The sequence below is a fragment of the Strix uralensis genome, chromosome 6 (genome assembly GCF_047716275.1).
Source record: "Strix uralensis isolate ZFMK-TIS-50842 chromosome 6, bStrUra1, whole genome shotgun sequence".
Classification (NCBI taxonomy): Eukaryota; Metazoa; Chordata; class Aves; order Strigiformes; family Strigidae; genus Strix; species Strix uralensis.
The window spans coordinates 16,209,803-16,230,584 of NC_133977.1; the positions used below are offsets into that span (position 1 = coordinate 16,209,803).

Sequence of the window (20,782 nt, forward strand, 5' to 3'; positions counted from 1 at the left end):
AGACCCCACTTGCTTAAAAACAGCTCGCAGTCATGGGCCAGATGGACTTGTCTTGTTTCTTACATTTCCAAAGACACAACATACAAATACAAATATAATGACTTACAAATCACATCCTAAACTAAACATAAGTTTGGGGAGTGATGCTCCTGTGGGGAGAAGTGCTAATTAGTGACACCTTCTGCTACAGAGCCCAGCAACAGACGGGTCTTACTGTAAATGAGTGGTTGGTCTGGAAGGACTATGCTCTGGGGAACCTGCAGGAGTTAGACAGATTATCTACACCAATTGGTAATAATCTGTGGACAATGAACAGGAGCTAAGATTTGTCACCTATCCGTACAGACAAAATGACAATAAGATGTGCTTTGGAAAAATGACTGCAAGGGGTTTTGGTGATTTTGTTTGTTTGGGTTTTTTTTTTTTTTAACAGTGTCATGGTCAAGTGATATACATCCTCCTCTTGGCAACACTGGAAGAGAATTGGACAAAAGCATTTTCCAGGTTCTGCAGGGTCCACAGACCCTCTGATATCGTAGGTCACTGAGTCTTGCTGTACTTTATAACTTGAGAACAGTAATATTTCGGTCCTCTTAATGTCTTTTATTTGGCAGAAGCTCTTGATCTGCATTTGCCATCACTAGCCTTCAAGCAGTCAGGAGGGAAAAAAAAACAAACCACTTTCTCTTCCCCAAAGTTGAAAATATTTTGTTGAAAAATGTCTGGTTAGAACACTTTCAATTTTCAAGTGGAATCTTGAAATTTACTAAGAAAATCAGTCATTTCATACAAAATATTTTTTTTTCCCCTGGACTTTTCATTTTCTATCCAGAAAAAAACATTTATCATCTGTAATAGCCAAGACTAGTGGACATATTTCTGGGATGTGGGACTCCTGGATTCAAAAGCAGATACAGTACAGTTTAAAATAGGTCTTCTCTATTTCAGTGAATGTCCTGCACCCTCTGGTGTTGACTGTAACAACAGAGAAGCTCTTTCCTTGGTGTTTCCTTTTGAGTGGCTCAGGCAGAGGGTCCCTGCTCAATGGGTCGAAACGTTTCCTTTCCTCTGGCACTCCACTGAGCTTCCAGCTTTGCAGAGGATCCCAGGCAGATCCCTGCAGGCTACAGGCTCTCCCAGGTGATGGAGAGCCATGCAACTAGGCCCCAGTCTTCCTGCAGAGTCAGCCTCAAAGGAGTAAGGTGGTTCATAAGAAAGGCACCCCTCTGTGAATAGACTTTCTTTACATACCATCTGTAATAAAATCCCTTAGGAGTGTGATTTAAGGAGAATATTTGTCGCCACCAGTCACACAGTTTTGGAAGCTGAGGATGCAAAGAAATCACTCTTTGGTCTGCTCTGTAGGAATAGCTCCTTATCTTCCTTTTCCCTTTTCTATTTGTATTTTTGAAGGATTTGGGCAGTTTCTGTCTTCACTAATCTGACTGCATCTAAGTGACAGGGCCACACCTCTTGTCTGTCCCCACACGCTTGCATCAGCTCAATTCTTCAGCTTGTTTCAGGTGGCTGTTAGTTGCCTGATTATGACCTTTCACCAGCTTTTGAGGCCCTGTATTGTCTGGTAAATCCCAGTGTGGCAGTTTAGGGAAGGATGGTGCATGTCAAGGAAGCTGTCCAATTTTCTGTAGTGGGAATTGCAGACATTTAAGTCTCACAGGTATCCTGATAATGCCAGCAAGACCCAAGAGTCAGTGGAGAGAATTGTGACAGTGCAGGACTGTGACTGACAAGGACTGCATAGGCCCAGGTAAGCTCATGAAAACATTCTCAAGAACCAGGGAGTAATAGTGTTCTTTCCCCATGTGTACTCAAACTGGCTTCTTGCAGAGCCACCAAATGAAGCTTGGGAAATTGTCACAGCTCTTCATCCTTTCCTCCTTCCCTAAAGCACAGCTATCAAAGCCACAAGTGGATGCTTTGTATTTTGTGGGATGAGCCTTTACTGAATACTTGACATTTAGTTTCTCTGCTCATGTAATTTTGTCTTTTCAACAGGACATTGCACTTTGCATGGGAGTCTCTTGCTGGGTTCTCTTAGCCATTTTTAAGAAACAGTCCATGTAAGTACAACACTCAGGCAAAGGCTCAGGCCCAGGCTGCTGGCAGTCAGCATCACAGCCCCACCTGGGAAGTACTTCTGATCAACATAGTCTATAATAGTTGTCACAGCCAGCATAGTCTCCTCACATGTGGGTTGGATCTGGTCAGGGGGTAGAACAAATCCATGAGTACCCTTGTCTCGCAGTTCAAATGTGTAGGAGAAAGGTATGCCAATCATGTGAGCCCAGTCCCGTGAGGAGCCTGAGTTACTGTCTGTGAATTTAAAAATAGAGGGGATGTATATTAAACACTGTTCTTTGAAAATACTTCTTGCTATAGTTAATGCAAGAATCCCTGAACTAAGCAGTAACCATATATCACTGTGGCATGGAGAGAAGAGTTTCTAGATGCTGCAATTCTTAATTATACTAAAAGTCTTCCATGAAGTTTCCCATGCGAAACAATCCTCCGTAAGATGGTATTGTACAATAACAGGAGATGAGTTCCAGGGATTCTGTGTTTTTAACATTTTACTGTGATTAGTGTGGACTACAAGATGGATTACCCATTTGTCCATTCTGGTACTTCATTTCCTACATTCACGCTGCCTGGAATTTCTCTTTATATTTGGTTTTAAGCATAATTTTGGTCAAATCTGAAAAATGTCTGGCTACTCCCTGTATCACTGTTCATCTGCCTCATGGATCTTTTTTCTTATTTATTCAGTATAAGTACAAACAAAATGCAGTCCTAGGTATGAACAAGTTACCTTATACTTACACGGCATTACTCATGCAGTAGGTGACTCATGTGACTCAGGGACTGGCACAGACAGACGCTGTGAATATGCAAAACCGCATGAGTACTGGAGCCAACTATGTACGGTTCTGAGTGACTAGCATGACTTAGTGGTTACTGGGAAAAGATTGGGTTTACCAGGTGGTCTCTAGGGCCCTCTAGTCCTCTATGTAAAGGCTGCTATTTACTATCATCCATGATGGTGTGTTCATGATGTGTCTATCCAGTCTGTGAGGAAGAAGGCTGAAACCAACATATTTCACACAGAACTGCAAGCAGCTGCTGTGTGATAATGTCTGATGAAGTAACTATAGACCTGATTGGGATTTTAATTTTTACTTGACTCCAGTGAAGACAAATAGGAGCCTTGCTGCTGACTTCAGCAGGGTCAGAATGATCTATCACCAATCTCCTTCTGTCCCCTGTGCTATATCTGCGAGGAATTCATGTAGAAACTAGCTTCTGATCAATGCTTCCTTCCTTCCTGCAGTCAGCTTTATAACATACAGTGTTATCTTATATTCAAATGACTGCTGCTTAGATGTTCCACCGAGCCAGGCCATTAAATATTACTCAAAGAGGAAATGCAGCAAAACAATACTTACTGATGCCTGTGACACAAGAATGACACTCTTTGAAAAACAGAGCAATCAAAGGGAAACATAAAGAAACTTACATAAAATTAAAGAGGTTGGTCCTACTTTATAGCTGGTCCCATACTTTCCCATCAGGGCAGCAGCTGCCATCTCCGCAACATGCATCTGTATGTTCAGAACAGGAATAATATTGTCATCAGTGCCAGTACATTTGGCAGTTATTTTAAGTGGACCAAAATTTTTGTCTATTTCAGCTTTTACATATGATCAGCTTTGAGTTTTGATATTATTAGTTCAGGACTTTAGAGAAACCCATTACAAACATTTGGGCAAATTGTTCTTGATTTTTTAAATGCAAATTATGTTAAAATTTTAAAAATTACTCTGCTATAAGGTAAAGAAGATATCTGCCCTGTTGTAAATCTGGAGGACTGTATTTTGAAGAATTAGCATCTATGCTGTATAGCATACTGATACTGACTACAGCAGTGATTGATCTCTTACGCTTGTTATATTGCCATAGACCCTGTATCCCACCATCTCAAGAAACCAAGCCATAGGCAAACTAACTGACTTCTCCAATGACTCCTATGAAGTTGAACTCAAGTCCCTCATGCTCTTGACTTCAGCTACTGGAAAGTTTATAAATACACATGTTAATGAACTCAAATTATAACACTCAGAAACTGAGGGGAGAAGTAACCAAGTAGGTGCCTACTTTGCTCCCACTCTCCTAGTGAGCACATTTGGAATACCCTTTCTGGACACAGTTATGGAAACCATGTGTGTATAATGTGCTGGCATCCTAAAGTGCAGATGCATTCTTGTATGCAGCAAGAACTTGGTGCTCTTCTCCACTTACTTTGCATTGCACTAACCCTATCTGTGATAGTTCAATTTCCCTGATTTAAGATGAAGGATTATGATTAGTTCTGAGGCAAATAAACCTTGCTGATACTGCATGGAGCAGCAGTAACTCTGCATCCAAGCCCCTGAATAAGCCCAGCTCCTCTGAAGGAAAGGCAAGAGGGTAAGTAGAGTTGTGCCACATGCTACTGCCTGTACTTGTTCTGTACAAGTGTAGAAGATGAATGTTTTGTCCTACCAGTTCTTCATTGTTACTTGGAGGTCTAGTTGTGAAACCATACGGAGTGAGGATGTACTGTCCATAGGAGTGAATTGTTAAATAGCACAAAATGTCACTCTTCTTCTTTTTGATAAACTGAGCCACAGCTCTTGTCTCAGGCTCTGATTCTGGTCCAGATCCACAGAAGATTTCACTGCTGCAGTTATAAGAAACACCAATACCTGGAGAGGAATACAAAAAAATTAATTGAAGGAGAGACATATAAATGCCAGTTCAGAGGGAACAGGGAAATTTTCCTTAGAGTGTTAAGGTGTGTGTTTATGTGGACAGGGAGACTAGGCAGCTCAGTGGGACTTTAAGATTTTACTCTGTTGGTAGCAACTAAAATTTGCTCCAAGACTGAAATATTTAACACACATTTACAGTCTGACTGCAACAAAAACACTCAGGTGCCACCACAGTGTACCACCTGCAAGGGAAGCTTTGGAGACTCCTTGAAATTCATGGCAAACACAAATACTGGCTGTTAAGTGACTAACTCCTAACATTGCTGCCTAGAGCTGATGCTTGCTCCTGCAGTGAATTAGAAGTATAGTTTATATAAACAGCAATTTTCTGCTCACAAAAGTAATGCCAGTTGAAAGTCAATGACTTAATATTTTTTCAAACTGGGTTTTTATTTTTACAAATGTCTTGATGACAACAGGATGAGTATTCCTTTCTTTATAGGACTTCATCTTATTTCAGAGACTAGTTATTACTCTTGCTTTACATTTGTGTTGCTGATCTGAAATATTTGGAACTTACTGCCCCAGGAGGAATTGAAGTTTCGGTTCAGATCTGTCCCGTAGCAGGTGCCATTCATATGTGGAGAACGGTTTTTCCTCCACAAACGATCCTAAACAAAAGTAATTTCAGTTACATAACAACTCAGTGATCCATAGGGCCTAGTGATAATACAGTGTAAAGACTCCTTTATTTTAGACCTCTGCATTCTGAGTAACTCTTGCATTATAAGAGTGCAAGTCCATGTGCAAGGGTGATGAAGCTTAGTGACAGAACATTTTATCTACTACAGCAAGGCTGTCATCTTCCACAAGCCTGCATGCACCTTGAAATGAGCCTCCTGAGCTTTAAAGAAAAAAAAAGTATTCTTTTTCTGTAGTACTCAACTGCTTTCATGCAGTGTTGCACTCTTTAAGAAAGACTTGGCATTGTGAGGATACCTCTATGTCCAAGAGACAATAGCTGAACTTATGATTGTTTCAGATTCAAGAAGACGAATGCTTTTTTGTTAGCTAATCTTGCTGCTCCTTGGTTCTCTGCTATACTCACTGTTATGCTTGGTCCTCTGCAGACCTCATGGCACTGCCTGTATGAGCTTTCTGGCTGAATTACCTGTGCATCCAATGTGTGGTATGCCCCAGACCTGCCAGGGAGCAGGCTGGGAGACAGCAGGATCCACATGGCGGTAGGCTGAGCCTGTTGGGCCATGCTGAGGTCCTGCATTAAAAGCCGTTTCAGCTGGACTCAGGAGCGTGGAAGCATGTTGAGAGTTGCTGAAGACCAAGATTTTCCATATCAGAAAAGGATGATTATTTGGGAGGATCCACTTATTTCAAAACCAAATAGCCCAATATTTGACCAATTCTCCTCCCATTCCATGCTGCAAATGTGTGGAGACCTATCTACTAGTTGAGATCTCTCGTGAAGAGTGACTGACTCCTCCAGACATGCTTAACTCTGTCAAGCAAGCCTTGACCTGTTAGCAGGGAAGTAAGTCCATCCCCAGAAACCCAAAAGCAATTGATCCTGTGGCTTTGTCCTTCTCTCTTCCCAAGGCTTATGACATTTGCTAGGAATTTTTAGCCCTGTAATCTCAAGTGACTGCTGATTTACCAGAAGAAACAAAACCTCTTTGCCATGGGAGGATTTGTGTGAGTAATGATTCTGTCACTGTTCTCTGTTTAAATATAATTGCTATGATTGTATCTAAAATTAACAAAACATGCTGGGCACATCTAACTTTCAGTCTAGTTCCTGGATTTTCACTACTTACTTTTTCCCAGGAATAAATGTAGCCATCAATATTGAGTACTGGCAAGATGTAGAGGTCCAAATTCTGCAGAAATCTTCTGATCTTTGGGTCAGATCTGTAATTTTGAAGAATCTGAAAAGAAAAAATACAGAGGACTGAGCAGAGAATCTAGTGGTAATCACTGGAAAGAGCTAGTTTAGAACTATAATCAGGGAATGACTCACTCTGGATGCCACCATGGTACCCAAGATCTACTTTATCTCCAGATATGTTGAGATATCTACCTTTTGCCATTAACAAAGTGACAGTGTATCCAGTTATAGTGTACTTCATAGGGATACAGTCTTGCAGGTATGAAAGCTGCCTGATAGTGTACCTGTGCACCAGGAGCTTTCAGTACATGGGGAATATTGCTATACCATATGTTAGGGTTGCTTTATTCCAGGAGGACTGTGGCTTTGTGATGCAGAGAAGCTTGATTCAAAAGCCACTGTTGGAAATCGAGATTGCTATCAAGTTCAGTGGCTTTGGAATCAGTTCAGGTGGAGAAACAATGCGCTAACAAATGCTGTCCTATATCTCATCTCAAACTGTGATTTGGACTTAGGTCTCCACAGGTATCTATACTATGTACTAATTTTGAAAATCATATTTTAACAGGAAAAGCATAATTCTTGATACCACAACAGAGAAGAGAACTGAAGTATCCAAAGTGATATGGGTTTTTTATTATCCAGTTGGAAAAGTGAGGACTCACTTCTTTCACAAACCACTGGCAGAATGCTGGAGAGATCCATTCTCTGGCATGAATCCCACAGTCCATCCAAATGATCTTTTTGATTTTATCTGATGGTTGACTGATCTGAGAGAGTGTAAAAATGATCATTTGGAAAACTGTTACATTACAATAAAATAGCCTAGAATAATACAGAAAGAAAAGGATGTGCTTTGATATGCCATTGAGCCATCTGAGATTATTATTATTACAGATATCATTATGACAAACTCTCCTTCCTAATAAACCCCATCTCTGTAGTATTGCAGGGCAAGTGTCTGTTGAGCAGGAGTGTCAATAAAACAGTTTCCTTTTCATTTATATTAGTCATTCACAGGACTGGTTGTTCACTTTGAGATTCCTTTTTTTTTGTTTGTTTGGTTTTTGTTTTGAAAGGGAAGCACAAAAAGGCAGGGAATCTAATTTTACTCTGTGATGGGAACAGATTAGACCATAACTAACTCAATTATTAAGACTATGGTTTTTACTAGAGAGTCCAATAAAAAATGTCATGGAATACTCCTAGCAGAAAGGCTATATGCTGTAAAAAGTAATAAAACCAACAAAACAGAACTGTTTATCCTCACACAGAGCTATTGCCAGGCTAGTTTCAGCTTGATTTGTATTTCTAAACAAGACTTCAGTTAAATTTGTTGTTTTCACCGCATAATAGCAATAGCAAGATTATGGTGATAGTATACACGAAAGTTGGCAAATCCTGCCAAATCCTACTGTACTGTAGAGGAATAAAACCATCTCCTGTTATTTCAGTGAATTGAGATGAGCACTGTCTTAGGAAAAATCTGAATGCTGTCTTCTGTGTACTTTTTTGTGAAGATACCTCTTATTCATTTTAAGAAAGTTCCTCCCTTACCCGCAGATAATACATAGTTCGATTCTCAGTTGTCTTTCCCAGGTAGTGCTGAGTCACCAGCTCACTGTTGCTTTTCTGGATTTGAGTCATCCATTGATAAATCTGAAATAGTCACAGAGAATTCTTGGTCCAAAGTGGGAGTTTCCTTCTCTTTCCTGACTCCATTTCCAGATTAAAGTATTTTCTTTTGCTTAGACAAGCAGCTGCAGAGTTTATTTCAATCTGTGATATCACTTAACACTCATGGAAGGACTTTCAATTGCCTCTGAGCAAAGGCATGGTCATATACAACACTGATACTCTATTCTGGATGTCATTCAATGTGACCATCCTATTGGGCATCCTTCTGTTGATTTCACCAGACATGGAGCCACACTATCAAATTTTCAAAGCAGTACTATAGTCTCTTCCCTATCAGTACTGATTTTCCACATCTGAGTTCAGCAGCAGTCATCCCCAATGGGTAGCTCAAACAGAATATACATGAGGATTGACTCTGTTCTCTCACTCTTATTATATGTCTAGGAGGAAGAATACCACCATGCTCTGCCTTTGTCCAGGCTTACCCACTGCTCTGTGAAACATAGCACCAGGAAATCTTCATTACCTACCCTCATGACAATATTCTCCCCTGAAGTGTCAAAAACCTGTCCTTAAATTACTTCTTTCTACAGGTCTCCCTGTGTTCACCTCTTCTTCCTCACTGTGATTCCAGAGACCACAGTAGTCATTGCACTTCAATTTGGCTCAGCATCAAACATACTGGGGCTTAAATTAATCATTACTAGAGATAATGGTAAAGCATAAAAGGGCAGAAAGTTAGCAAACCAAGCAACTGAACCCCAGAATATTATTTCCAAAACAATATGGCTGCTCCATGCAGAGCATTTAGGTTTTGGTCAGGGTGGAATTGAGGATTTAATCAAAATCAATGTTAAATTCATGTTCAGTTCAACCAGGCCAAGATTCTAATCAAAGAGTAAGGATGGATTCTGCAAAGAAGAAAGCCAGAAAGAGCTCCACTGCCTTCAGCTGAGCTTTCTGCAAGCACAGAGTGACTTGCTGTGGCATTTACAAAACAGCAGCAACAATGAAAGCAAGCAGACGTGCGTTCTTTACCTCTTCCATTCGATGATATTGGGTGTAAACGTAACCTTCTGAGACCTGCCTGTGGCTGCTCCTCTCCCTTGGCATGCTCTGATCCACAAGTTCCTGCACGTCAGGTATTAGGACTCTGAGGCGAGGGGAAAGCGGGAGAAATTACTGCAGAACTATCATGCTGGGTACATTGCTTACATCAACAAATGAAAGGATTTAGCCTCTTCTGTTGCGGACTGCCTGGTAAATTCATCACCATCAGCATAATGGTTACTTTCATGTAAGAGAAAGTTCAAAGTACTGAGATTTTCACTGGGTTTTAACAATAAAGTAATAATTTTACCAGATTTTTTTTTTTTTAATATTGACAATTTTTTACCAAAAAAATGTTCAATGTCTTTCTTCACCACTTCTACTTCTGGGTAAAACTCTAAAATACCACCTTTATGGAAAAGGAGGGAAAAGTGAAAAATTTAAGATTAGTGTTTCATTGTATTTTATAGACACATTTTCAATTCGCAGACTTCACGGAAGTATTCATTGCGATTTGCAAAAATCAGAACAAACCCCCTCTTCCCTTCAAAAAGCTCTTCTTGCTTTTTAGCCACAATTTAGTTCAGAAATGGGTATAGCACAGGCGTGATTCCATGATCAAGGGAGTCAATAAAACCTTTTCCTTGGCTTCAGGGGACTTTGGATTATACACTGTGCTTTCACACTGCAATCAGCCCCTTGTAACATTGTTACAAAGCTGTGCTCGTTGTAAAGGCTTGTGGTAAGACAATTGCAAAGGCAGCTTAAACATTGTTGATTTCAAACACTGTAAGTGCTAATAGGCTATTCTGCTGACAGTAGCACTGCTCCGCATTTCTGGAAACTGCACATAAGAAACTTTTAAGAGTAGTTACAGCTGACTTTCACTCTGAGCTTTGATGTTTATTCACATCTGAACTTCAAACTAAAATTCAGGCAGTGCAAATTCCCATGAACTGAAACCACACATGCAAAATGCCTTATCAGAGCTCTGGAGAATTGAAATCCCAGAGTCTGACACAGTCAGAATATTGATGTCCTGATTATAATTTGTCATTTATGTCTCTATCATTATATACCTAACTGTCATGTTACCTTCCTTGCATGTCAAATGCCTTGTAAAAGGTGGTTCCTGCTTTGAATCTGTTATAGAATCTTTAACTCTAACGTTGCCATGCTCATCTCAACCCCTTGGCAATACAAAGCCAAAATTTTGGCTTGACTGTTAAATTACCCACCTCTTTCTTTAGGACCCTATACATATTAAACTGCTAACTTCAGCTTAGTCTTTAAATTTCCACTAGTATCAGTTGAAACCATTAGAAAATGAAGAGCCTTGATATAAGTAAGAGGTTAAATATCTTCTGGAATGGTGTCTAAGTCCTGAACACCTAAATCTGATGCTAGATCATTTGTACTGGCTCCCACCTCATCTCTCTCCATCTCTGGTTGTCAGGGCATCACACTTACTAAAAAGAATTTGTCAGGTAATGTGCAGAATGTCAAGATCAGCTTTAACTCTAAACAGCTTTGAAGTGGCACCAATCCTCCTTTAACTTCTCTTTGATTGGTAAATGTCAGTGTATGTCCATAGGCCATTTGTCACCAGCCCTGAATGACTACAGGATTGTTTATATGAAATATGGCTAGCTACTGGTTATCTGAAAAACTCAGTTCCAAACTGTGTGAGGAATAGCTCTTATTTAATCCCATTTGGCTTTATAAACACCCTCTGTATCAGGATTAGATCTTCTGGATGGAAGTAGAAGCTTGGCAGTTAGTGAAGATGTGTGGCTGGGTTTGTGTGATAAAGCATCATGGGCCATTTGCAGTGCATGGCTCCCAGTTGTGTGCGCAGTAGGGACCTGCTGCAGAGACCTTTGTCACAGGCTGGGATATCTCTGTTTGGCTGGACGGTGCCAGGAAATCCTCACCAGCCTGGGGGGTGGGGGTGGGATGATAGGAATAGGAAACTGCAGCTTTGAAGAAACTCGCTAAATATTCACTTTGAAAGGGCTCTTCTCCAAACCAGAACAGCAACAAAAGATGGGGAAGGGAAAAGGAGAGCTACAGAGACTGCTTCTCTGCTGTGACATTGATTAAACCTTGGGGTTCTCCAAAACAGGGAGGATCCTGTGTTCAAGTATCCATGCTTTCCAAGAGCAAAGCATGCTCCTCTAAGTAGTGGTTTTACCAAGTTTGACTTCCTGACTTTAGGCTAAAAAACTGAGCCATACATCTGAGCACCATCCTCTGCCACTGAGAAGGCAACATCAGGAAAGAAAACAGATTGGGCTGTCTCAAATCCCAGCTCCAAATTCACAGTCCAGGCTAGTTGGAAGGTGAATAAACAGGGCATAGAGGAATGTGCTTTCAAAACTGAAAGGTATATATCTGTGCATTGGGCAGGTCAAGGTAAGTTGGAGGCACTTGGAACAAAGGTTGGATCCTATCATCAGTTCATTGGGAAGGGCTAGGTAATTTTGTGATAGCAAGGAAGATTGTTAGAGCCAGCCTTTCCCAGGAGGAAATTAGAGGTTGTACCTGTAAGAGATCGTATACTGATCTAAGCTGTCTTTCACCTCCTGCACCAGAGGGGCTGGGACCCTTATGTGCAGGTCTTCTCCAGCCCAGATGTCTTCAGGTAGCAGGGGCTTCCACAAATCCAGCTGTGCAGAGGAGAAGAAAGAAATGCACAAATCAAGCTCTGTTTTCAGAATGAGAAAATAAATTTAAGATAGAGTAGCTGCATATCAATAAATGGAAGAAGTTTTCCTTCAAATTCTCCCCTTAACTATTCTCCAGCCATCTGTTCATAGAGCATGTAGCACAGGCTTATTGTTTCCATTGACTCGGGCACCACTGATAAGGAGCAGCACCTTCACGGAGCCATGCAATGAAACTAACATCTTCCCATAAATTTCTTCAGGTAGTGGAAGGGCAATTCCACCCTACACTAAGGAAAAAAAAAGTTAGATAAGCCTTTTTCAAATTTCATTCCTGCCTGAAGTTACATGGAAATCTGTTTTGCCCAAGACCCCACTCTCATTTTGGGCACACATGGTTCTTCTTACTCACCAGTAAAGTGTTGCAAAGATGCTGAAGATGCTGGACTTGCTGAAATGTTTCTGGCACAATGTGCAAAACCTGATCTCTGGAAATTCAGGAGAGAAACAAGATCAGTTTTAATGTCTGTTAAAGTGTCCATGATTTCCTAAGTCAAAAGGAGATATTTTATTATGTAGAATGAAGACAGAGCATGTAACTGAGTGCTGTTCCAACAAAACCATGTCTGAGTGATGAATTCCTGGAATGTTTTAGCTACAAATAGGACTAGGTGAGGTGAGTTTTCTGTTGCTAGAGTGTTAGGTTAACCCTGCTTCCTTGTCAGTGGCAATTCTTTATTCACCATACCAGCTTCACTGAAGCCAAATGCTTGCATGAACCCTGGTGTGTGTTTCTGCCTTTGCAGGACCAGGGCCAAAACAAAATAATTGATAATATATAATAAACTATCTATTTGACAAGATGTCACTTCTTTTTTTCTCCTGTTTGGGAATTAATCAATTATTCCAGATAGACTTGTTGCTTTGCTGATCTCCTTCAGCATTCAGAAACATTAAACAGCCATGATAATTGAACATTGTTAAGAGCTTGAGATGTTCACAAACTACTTGTCATGAGAACAGCAAATTTATTCCACAAATAGTGAATAGTGTGGTCTCCAGAACTGCATATTCTTACTCAATTCACAGGGAGCAAAAATTTCTAGTACAGGATCTGTCATTTTATATTTCTGGAAAAGACACACAGACTCAGTGTCTGAGTATATATTTTCATGAGGTCCCATGAAACTGTCATTTACTACAGGCTTAATCTGAAAAAAATATTGAAAGTTTACAAAGAGCAAATTAAAATAGTTGGAAATGCAGAAAAAGCAAATCTGTATGTTCTCTTAAAAAACCCTTTATAATTATTTCTCTAATTTTTTTTCAGTGACCGTTCAGATCAGCTTTTCAAGACTGATAGCAAGTGTGACATCTCTAATGAAAGGATTTCATAATGAGGAGTGGATTTTGATGACTACATTACGTTACTCAAAGGTGAGATAACAGTTACCCACTACTGATGTGATAGAATGGGGAACCCAAGAAATTTTCGTATTTGTTAGTAACCAGTAACTACTGCTTCACGGTCTCCTTCAGTGACTTCAATGGGCCTTGGAGCCTTTACAGAACAGAAAAAGAACATTTTACATTTTAAAGCTTTTGTAAGAGAAATTCTTGTTACAAAAGCCTTGCATGGCTTTTTATTAAAAAAAAATTATGGTCATCAATATAATATACTCTCATCATCTGAACTGCAACTGCCATCATTTGTGCTTCCATACACAAATGTATAATTATCAACTTAATATACATGCAAATAGTATTCACTATTCATTCACATTATCCACTGAAAAATAGGAGGATTTGGGTTTTTTTATATCTCTTGAAAATATCACCTTTGCTGATAGAGAAACGTAGAACTTGATAGTTAAAATGGGCTGTTTACTACTGGTTCAGGAGATGCTGTTAGCATATAGGACCCTCATCTATGGGGCAAAATGATTACATTTGCATTGCTAACTATTTGGTACAACAGCCATGATATCTTTGTAATAAACCTTGTAGATGCAGGATAAACATCTTTGCTAGGAGAATAAACATCTCAGCTGCAGTTCAGAGTTTATTCTCTCTATATGCCTGGGCTTGCTTTGCTCTTTGTCTATCAGGAAGGGAAACAATATCCTGTAATATCTTTCTATCCTCATTGACATTATGTCTTAATTACACCAAATGAAAGAAATGCCAGACAGTCAGATTGCTGCCAGATGGCCAGCTCTTATTTACTGATAAACCTTTTACAATAGCCAGTGTGGAGACAAATCATTTTTAATAGTAAACTAAGATTAGAAAGCACACACTCATTTATGATTATGGACTAGGATTCTCAGTGGAGAAGTGCAAAGTCAGCCCATGTGACCATGTGAGAACAACAGTTTTTTAAATGCTATAGTTAAGCTTTCTTACCAAATTAAAGGACCGTTCTCAGCACAGGCTGCGTTTCCTTGGATGCTCATAGATCTGATATTTCATTTAAGTTGTTGAACAGAGCAAATGATAACGAAAATCGGCTTTATTAGTCATTTCATCTTTGTGCAGGTGCTGCCCACCCAAAGTCACACTGACCATTTGATTAAGTGTGTTTTTAAATCCCATGCAAGTACTCAACTGGTTCAGACAATTAGACAGCAATTAGAAACAAAAAGCAACACTACATTACCAAGGGTCTGTTGAATTCGGTTCAGTGGAACAGACAGGCTCTGACTGCATCCCTGATACAAATCTAAAGACTAAATATTATCCAAGGGAAATAACACATTTTAAAGAGAGAAGTAGTGACTCTGTATGCCAGGAGAGTTGTTGAACAGATATACTATGAAGGAACTTACCTGAGGTAGGTATTGCTTGGGTTTCTCTGCTTTTTAAAACTATATTCTGGGGATATAATTAGTTTAGAGGCATTCAGCACTGGGCTACTTTATCTGTTTACTTTAGAAAATTACATGTATAAAGTGAGATGTGGATAGCTGTCCTCCACACTATATTTGTGCCCCTACTGCAAATCCAAACTGCTGTAAAGGCAGAGTGACCTTGTGAAGTTGAGGGTAAATGAAACAAAATAGTTTAGATATGCAAACAGTAGAATTTTATATCACTCATTTTCTCACACAGCAGAACTGAGAATGGAGTGTACAGCAAACCTAGACATTTCATACTTTTCAAAAACATTAATCAGTAATAAAAAATGTGATCATTTCATTCTCTGAACACCTTGTGTTGAAGATTGTCTGGACCAACTCCATTAGCTTTTTTTGTTATTGTTACAGATTTCCAACAGCGGTTCAGTATCTGAGCTGCTTTTGAGACACCATCTTTTTCACATAACCTCAGCTGTCTTTTATTAATGGATATAGTTTTGCTCTGCCATCCCCCTCCCCCCCACTTTATACTCAGAAAAGGCATTTTAGTCCTACAGCATCTGATTTCAAAGTTCATTATGAAAGACACTAAGCCAAATGAATTTCAGCTAATAGAAGCAGAGCATCCTGAGGTGCATTTGAGGGGAATTCTGTGTCTCCTACAGTTGCAGCCATATCTTTGTTGACTTGGATTTTGTTCACTCTTTCTTCCTTTACCATCTTTATGTTTTCTTCCCAAATCTTACAAAGCTTACGTCTTGGTAACCCTATCTCCAGGTTTTCAGTTCATAATTGTTATTATTATTCTTACACAGTTCCTGGGAATTTCACTGCATGCGCAATTCTTCATGGTACCCAGTTCACACTCACCTGTGATACTGCAATTTCAAGCTGAGTTTTCCAGGAATTAGCATCCCCAGAGAAAAGATGATCCCAGGAAAAAGCCACATCTTTGTGCAAAGAACCCAGCCCCGACAGTGCAGGACTAGAGAGGAGGACGACAGATCTGGACTGAACACTTTATTTGTACAATTATAATATATAACCAGACTTATCCTGGAAGGGAACTTGCCCTTGTTGAATCATTAACTTCACTTTTAAGTAATTCTACTTTTTCTTAATTCTCCAAGCTCTCTTCCACACCCCAAAACACAAACACATACAAATAGCAACATTGTCACTGATGCACTTCTTCTAAGAAGTAAGAAGATTTTTCTATATGTCACCTTCAAATCTTTGAAAATGTTATGTGACAAAGTTGGTAGTCATTAGAGAAAGTGTTACCTGCAAGGTCCGTGGCAACTACTAAAGTTTAGCTATAAAAATTGTAGGGATGGGAAGAACAAGAGAAAAGTGGTAAAACAAGCTCTATCTTTGCTCTCTTCCTTCCTGTGTTTGTGTCTTTGTGGAGCACTTCTTTGACCTCTTGACTGCAGTTCTGTCTCTTGCCTAGCCAAAAAGAAGACATGAACGAAACAACCAATACTCCTGTAAAAGGGAAAGATGGGGACATCAGAGTCTCATCTAAACCACTTTCAGTTGGACAGATCAGACTCTGACCACAGACTATCAACTTTACACCATCATAAAGAGCGTTTTTGTTATATACTCAAAACAGTGGTCTGGTTACTATCTGAAATATTTGATTTCTTGCTTAGTTCATATATCAAGAGTAAACAGTTGAATTCCTTCCTTAATAGACTACAGTTACACAGTTCTTCAGAAAGAAATTGTTTCACTCAGCTTCTCTCTTGAATTAAAGCTATCCCATGGTGATTTGATGCAGCAAACTGCATGGATTTTGGGTGAAGAGAGTCCTGTAAGTCGATTTGTTTGTGTACACATGCAATGGACATTAACTGTAATTATGGTATCTGTGTAAATATTTCTCAGCAAAGTATGAAGTCCTCTTACTTACATAACAAGGCTGTCATCAAGGAAACAGGCAGCAAAACTGTCCCAGTATAAAAGAGGAACAGCTTAACTCAAATCTGCTCTCACAAAACCAGTCTGCATGCAAGATAATAATATGTTCTTCTCCATATATCACACCATCTCATTCCCATGTTATTGCCACACGCTATAACCTGCTCAACAGCCTGAACCTGAAAATGGTGAATATTTCCCTCCAGCCCACAGTGACTTCCAGAAGAGCTGAAGGAAGTCCAGTTTACAGGATTAGAGGCAGCTCCATTTGTGAGGAATCAGAAAAATAAACTCATGCTGGAAGACCATATTCCAGATTGACACTCAGGACATCTGCTCAGATAATGTTTGCTTTTGCTTCCTTTGTCTCCACTACTGCTGTGAGGTGGACTAATGTTTTGAAGTCTTCTGCAGTGTTGTCTGTGCCCTTTTACCAGAGCTGGCTTTGAACTGGGATTCAATCCCTTGACAGGGACTCAGAATCTAAGAAGAAGAAAAATCGAGGCATAGAGGAAAAAACCAAAAGGCTTCATCTTTTTTTTTTTTTTTTTTTCTCTTGCAAAAGATATGGACAAATGGAGCAAATCATGATACGTGCTAAAATTCAACTCCAGCCCAAATCTTACACCTCCATATTGAAAGCAGAGGTTGTTTATTCTGTGGTGAAAACATTATTTTTATGATGCCAAATAGTTATGAAGACAGATAGGGTCATTTTACTTAATGGGCATAGGATTCAGAAGAAATGACAGTTGCTTGCTAGGTCTTTGATTCAAATTCCTTTGAAGTCCAGTTGATTTTGATGTGCTTTAGATGAAAGTCCTGTGCAAATAATCATGGGCATTTCTCACTGCTTTAAAAAATGGACTTGTTTTGGGACTTCAGCAGAAGATTTGTTCATAAAAGACAATACTTAAGTATGTCCTTAACGTTCAGCTTGCAAGCAGCACTGCTGAATTCAGAATAAGAGCCATTAGCGACATTATTCTGCCACCAATGCAAAAATATCTTGGGACAAACAGTTAACTTCAACAAGCCTATTGCCCTCTTGGGCATAAATAATGTCTCTCTCAGTAATAAAGTCTGTTCTTTGGTCAGGTTCTTACTGGCAGCTGCTTATCTTTCTAGCAAATGTGCAAGGCAGCTTAATCCATTTATTCTCTCCTTGAAAACTGTATGCAGAAAGGCATGGGACATTCCGGGGAGAGGAAAGGTCATAAACATATGGCACAAACATGCCATATGAAACCATGTGGTGTCTTTTCTTCCAAGCAAGTTTACTTTGCAGTTCTCACATACGTTCCTCTTAGAGCTTCAGAGCATTTTTTCAGCATCAGTTTAGCCTCTCAACTGCCCTGTGAGACAAGCAAATATTATTTCCACTACTTAAAAGATTAAGAAAAAAGGGGGAAAAAGTGACTCCCCAAGGTGACATAGGAACACTGCTGCAGAGCCAGGAATAGAATTCAGATCTCCTGACTCCCTGTCTGGTGCTTCCTTAAATATATGACCATCTGCTCTCCTGCTGGAAGTATGGATACTATATGCTGACTCCAACAAGCTGGCTGCTAAGCCTGTTAGTTTATCCTCTTTTTATCCCATACTGATATCATCTCAAGCTAAGCTTTTGGCCTGGAGTCAAAGTGATTTCCAGTGTTTGAATGATTCGACCTGCTTGTTATTGTTTTAACCTTGCACCACACATATGCTCAGCTATTTGTGACTTATCTGCATAGAGTCTGTGTAGCAACAGCCACAAGCTAGAACTGTTTTGTTTAAAGATTCCGTACTGAAGCATACCACATGTTTAAAACAACTATTATATAGTGGTGAGTTTGATCCTGTTAGCTGCCTGCACCCAGATTTCCTACTGAGTTGCATGTAACTTTCAAGGACAAAGAGCTTATTAAAAAGACAAAAAGCTTACACACTTGTGTGTCTCCACAAACAACAGTTCATCATGTTAAGCTTTCCCAGTTCAACAGCTACTGACACTGACTCCACACTGACTCCATCTGAATTAAAAACCAAACTAGGACTAGATGAAATTCAACATGATCATCGTTTTTTTAAATCATCACCTTGATTCTGAGAAAATCACCCTTCAGTAAATCTCCTTCTCTCATTGCTGCAGAAAACTCACAGTGTCCAAGACCAAATCATCACTCAGTACAGTCAATACAGTAGTATGATGACTAATGTGCCTTAAAGCATCATCTTCTGCTCCACTGAAGAAGGTAGGTGGATAATTCAGCCGTTTTACTGAAATGTTCTCTGGTTATCACTGTAGCTTTACTTGGAGGAAGCACACAATGAATTGACAGTTCAGTTTCCCATTGACTTGTCATAGGAGATAGTTTATCCTATAAGTATTGTCTTTTTCTGTGTGTACTAAAAGATATTTCTGTCTTTCTGAGCAATGCTCAAAATATTCCAATTCATTCTACAATATTAAGTATATGGTCTTAGTTCTGTAGCATAGGAATATTCAACAATACGTTGTGTGGTCTGCAACGTGAATCATTGTTCCTCTCAGTATGCCAAGTCTTCAGCTTTCACAGCTTTGTTAGAGAAAGGTTTTTCTGAAATTCTCTGGACTCCATTGTGATTTGACAGTGCTAACTGTTCTCAAACCTCATTAGCTCTAGCAACAGCCCTAGCATAAGTGGGAATATACGGGAAGCTATGCTGAGTTACGACAATTCTCTTCTAGTCATCTTGCTGAGTTTTCCTTTCTCTGAGATTACACTGAAAACACCCCATTAACCTTACATTTGGGATTTTAAAATAAACTTAAACCAGAAGAATTCCAGCCAACATACACTAGATTAGAATGACATCAAAAGCAAACCTTAAGATTCGTTCCATTAGGCCAACCTTAAGTGTCCTGCAGATCATCAAGTGACATAGGATACTTAAGCTTTAGCTTAGTGGAACTAATCTGATGATTGGTGCATGATCTAGTAATTTCAGGAGATACACATTTACAGATACTTTCAAAGATTTCTCCATAGTTTTTACAGCATTTATACACATGCATACTCCCATATTTTAAGCTAAAACTGGAAATATCAGTATGTTGTGTCCGTGTGGTAAATAACACCTGCTTTTTCTCTACAAGTCCCATGATGCAGTTTTTAGACAGCTTTGTTACCAGAGAGGAGCTTCAAGTGCCCATTCAGTAAGCAGTTACTTATGGAAGCGGGCTGAAGCTGGCTGACAAAACCTGTACTGGTTTAATTAGGCTGGCAGACCAACTTCTTCAGACACCATTTTCTTTAACCAGGAAAGGAGAATGTTAGCAAATTGTCTTTCCTTAATAACATGTGGCCTGGGTGGTTATTATTCCTTCATCTGCTAGACAGCAAAATGTCACTGCTAAGGAACCTTGAGCTGATCCTTTAACATACAATCTGATTTCAAGATTATGTTTACACCAGTTACTAAAAGGTAACAAACACTACTGGTTCAGTTCTAGGAGTTAAGGATGATCACCTTTATGAAGAGTTGTGCACAAAATCCTACAGTCCTTATGTAAACACAATTCCTATGGGAAATTTGTCTGCATAAGGATTGTGCAATTTAACTTAAAAAAATTACTAGTCATAGATTTCAGGTGCAATGGTAAATTGCTGAACCCAAAGTCCACCACATACAAGCTGGCTGCAAAATATTGCTCTTGTTAGTTTGATCAGTTTTTAATGTGCTTGAATCCACTGTCAGAAAGACCAGTTAGATTTTCTCACTCAACTTCTCCGGTCCTGAAAACTTTCCCTCATAAGAATACCTTCTGATGACATGATTAGAACTTATGATTTCAAAGGTATTGCTCTGGGGGAAAAGGATTTTCAGAAGTATTTGATCCTATATTGATGTTCTGAGTGGGCAAGAATTAGGCAAGAACCCTTGATTTTGTGAAGAAACAAAATTTCTTGTAAACCTTTAGCTGTCAAAACAATATGTTGTTTGTTT

At 39.4% G+C, this 20,782-nt stretch overlaps 1 protein-coding gene across 1 annotated transcript; it reads right to left on the reverse strand.

The window, feature by feature from the left end:
• Positions 1 to 2,065: 2,065 nt before the first annotated feature.
• CPO (carboxypeptidase O) lies at positions 2,066 to 15,834 on the reverse strand. Its single transcript, XM_074872258.1, has 11 exons — positions 15,755 to 15,834; positions 12,439 to 12,514; positions 11,905 to 12,029; positions 9,349 to 9,463; positions 8,230 to 8,331; positions 7,338 to 7,442; positions 6,602 to 6,712; positions 5,350 to 5,440; positions 4,561 to 4,763; positions 3,536 to 3,620; positions 2,066 to 2,334 (listed from the first exon to the last, which is right to left on the reverse strand). The coding sequence occupies exons 1-11, from the start codon at positions 15,832 to 15,834 to the stop codon at positions 2,066 to 2,068; spliced, it is 1,362 nt and encodes a 453-aa protein (XP_074728359.1).
• Between the last annotated feature and the right edge of the window lie 4,948 nt (positions 15,835 to 20,782).

Bases quoted from the DNA above. Each gene is read 5' to 3' on its own strand.
- CPO (XM_074872258.1), bottom strand. From the start codon at position 15,834: ATGTGGCTTTTTCCTGGGATCATCTTTTCTCTGGGGATGCTAATTCCT. The intron at 9,464-11,904 runs GTACAACCTCTA...CCCTCGCCTCAG, and splicing joins CAGTATACGATCTCTTACAG to AGTCCTAATACCTGACGTGC. The intron at 6,713-7,337 runs GTGAGTCCTCAC...TTTTCTTTTCAG, and splicing joins GCCAGTGGTTTGTGAAAGAA to ATTCTTCAAAATTACAGATC.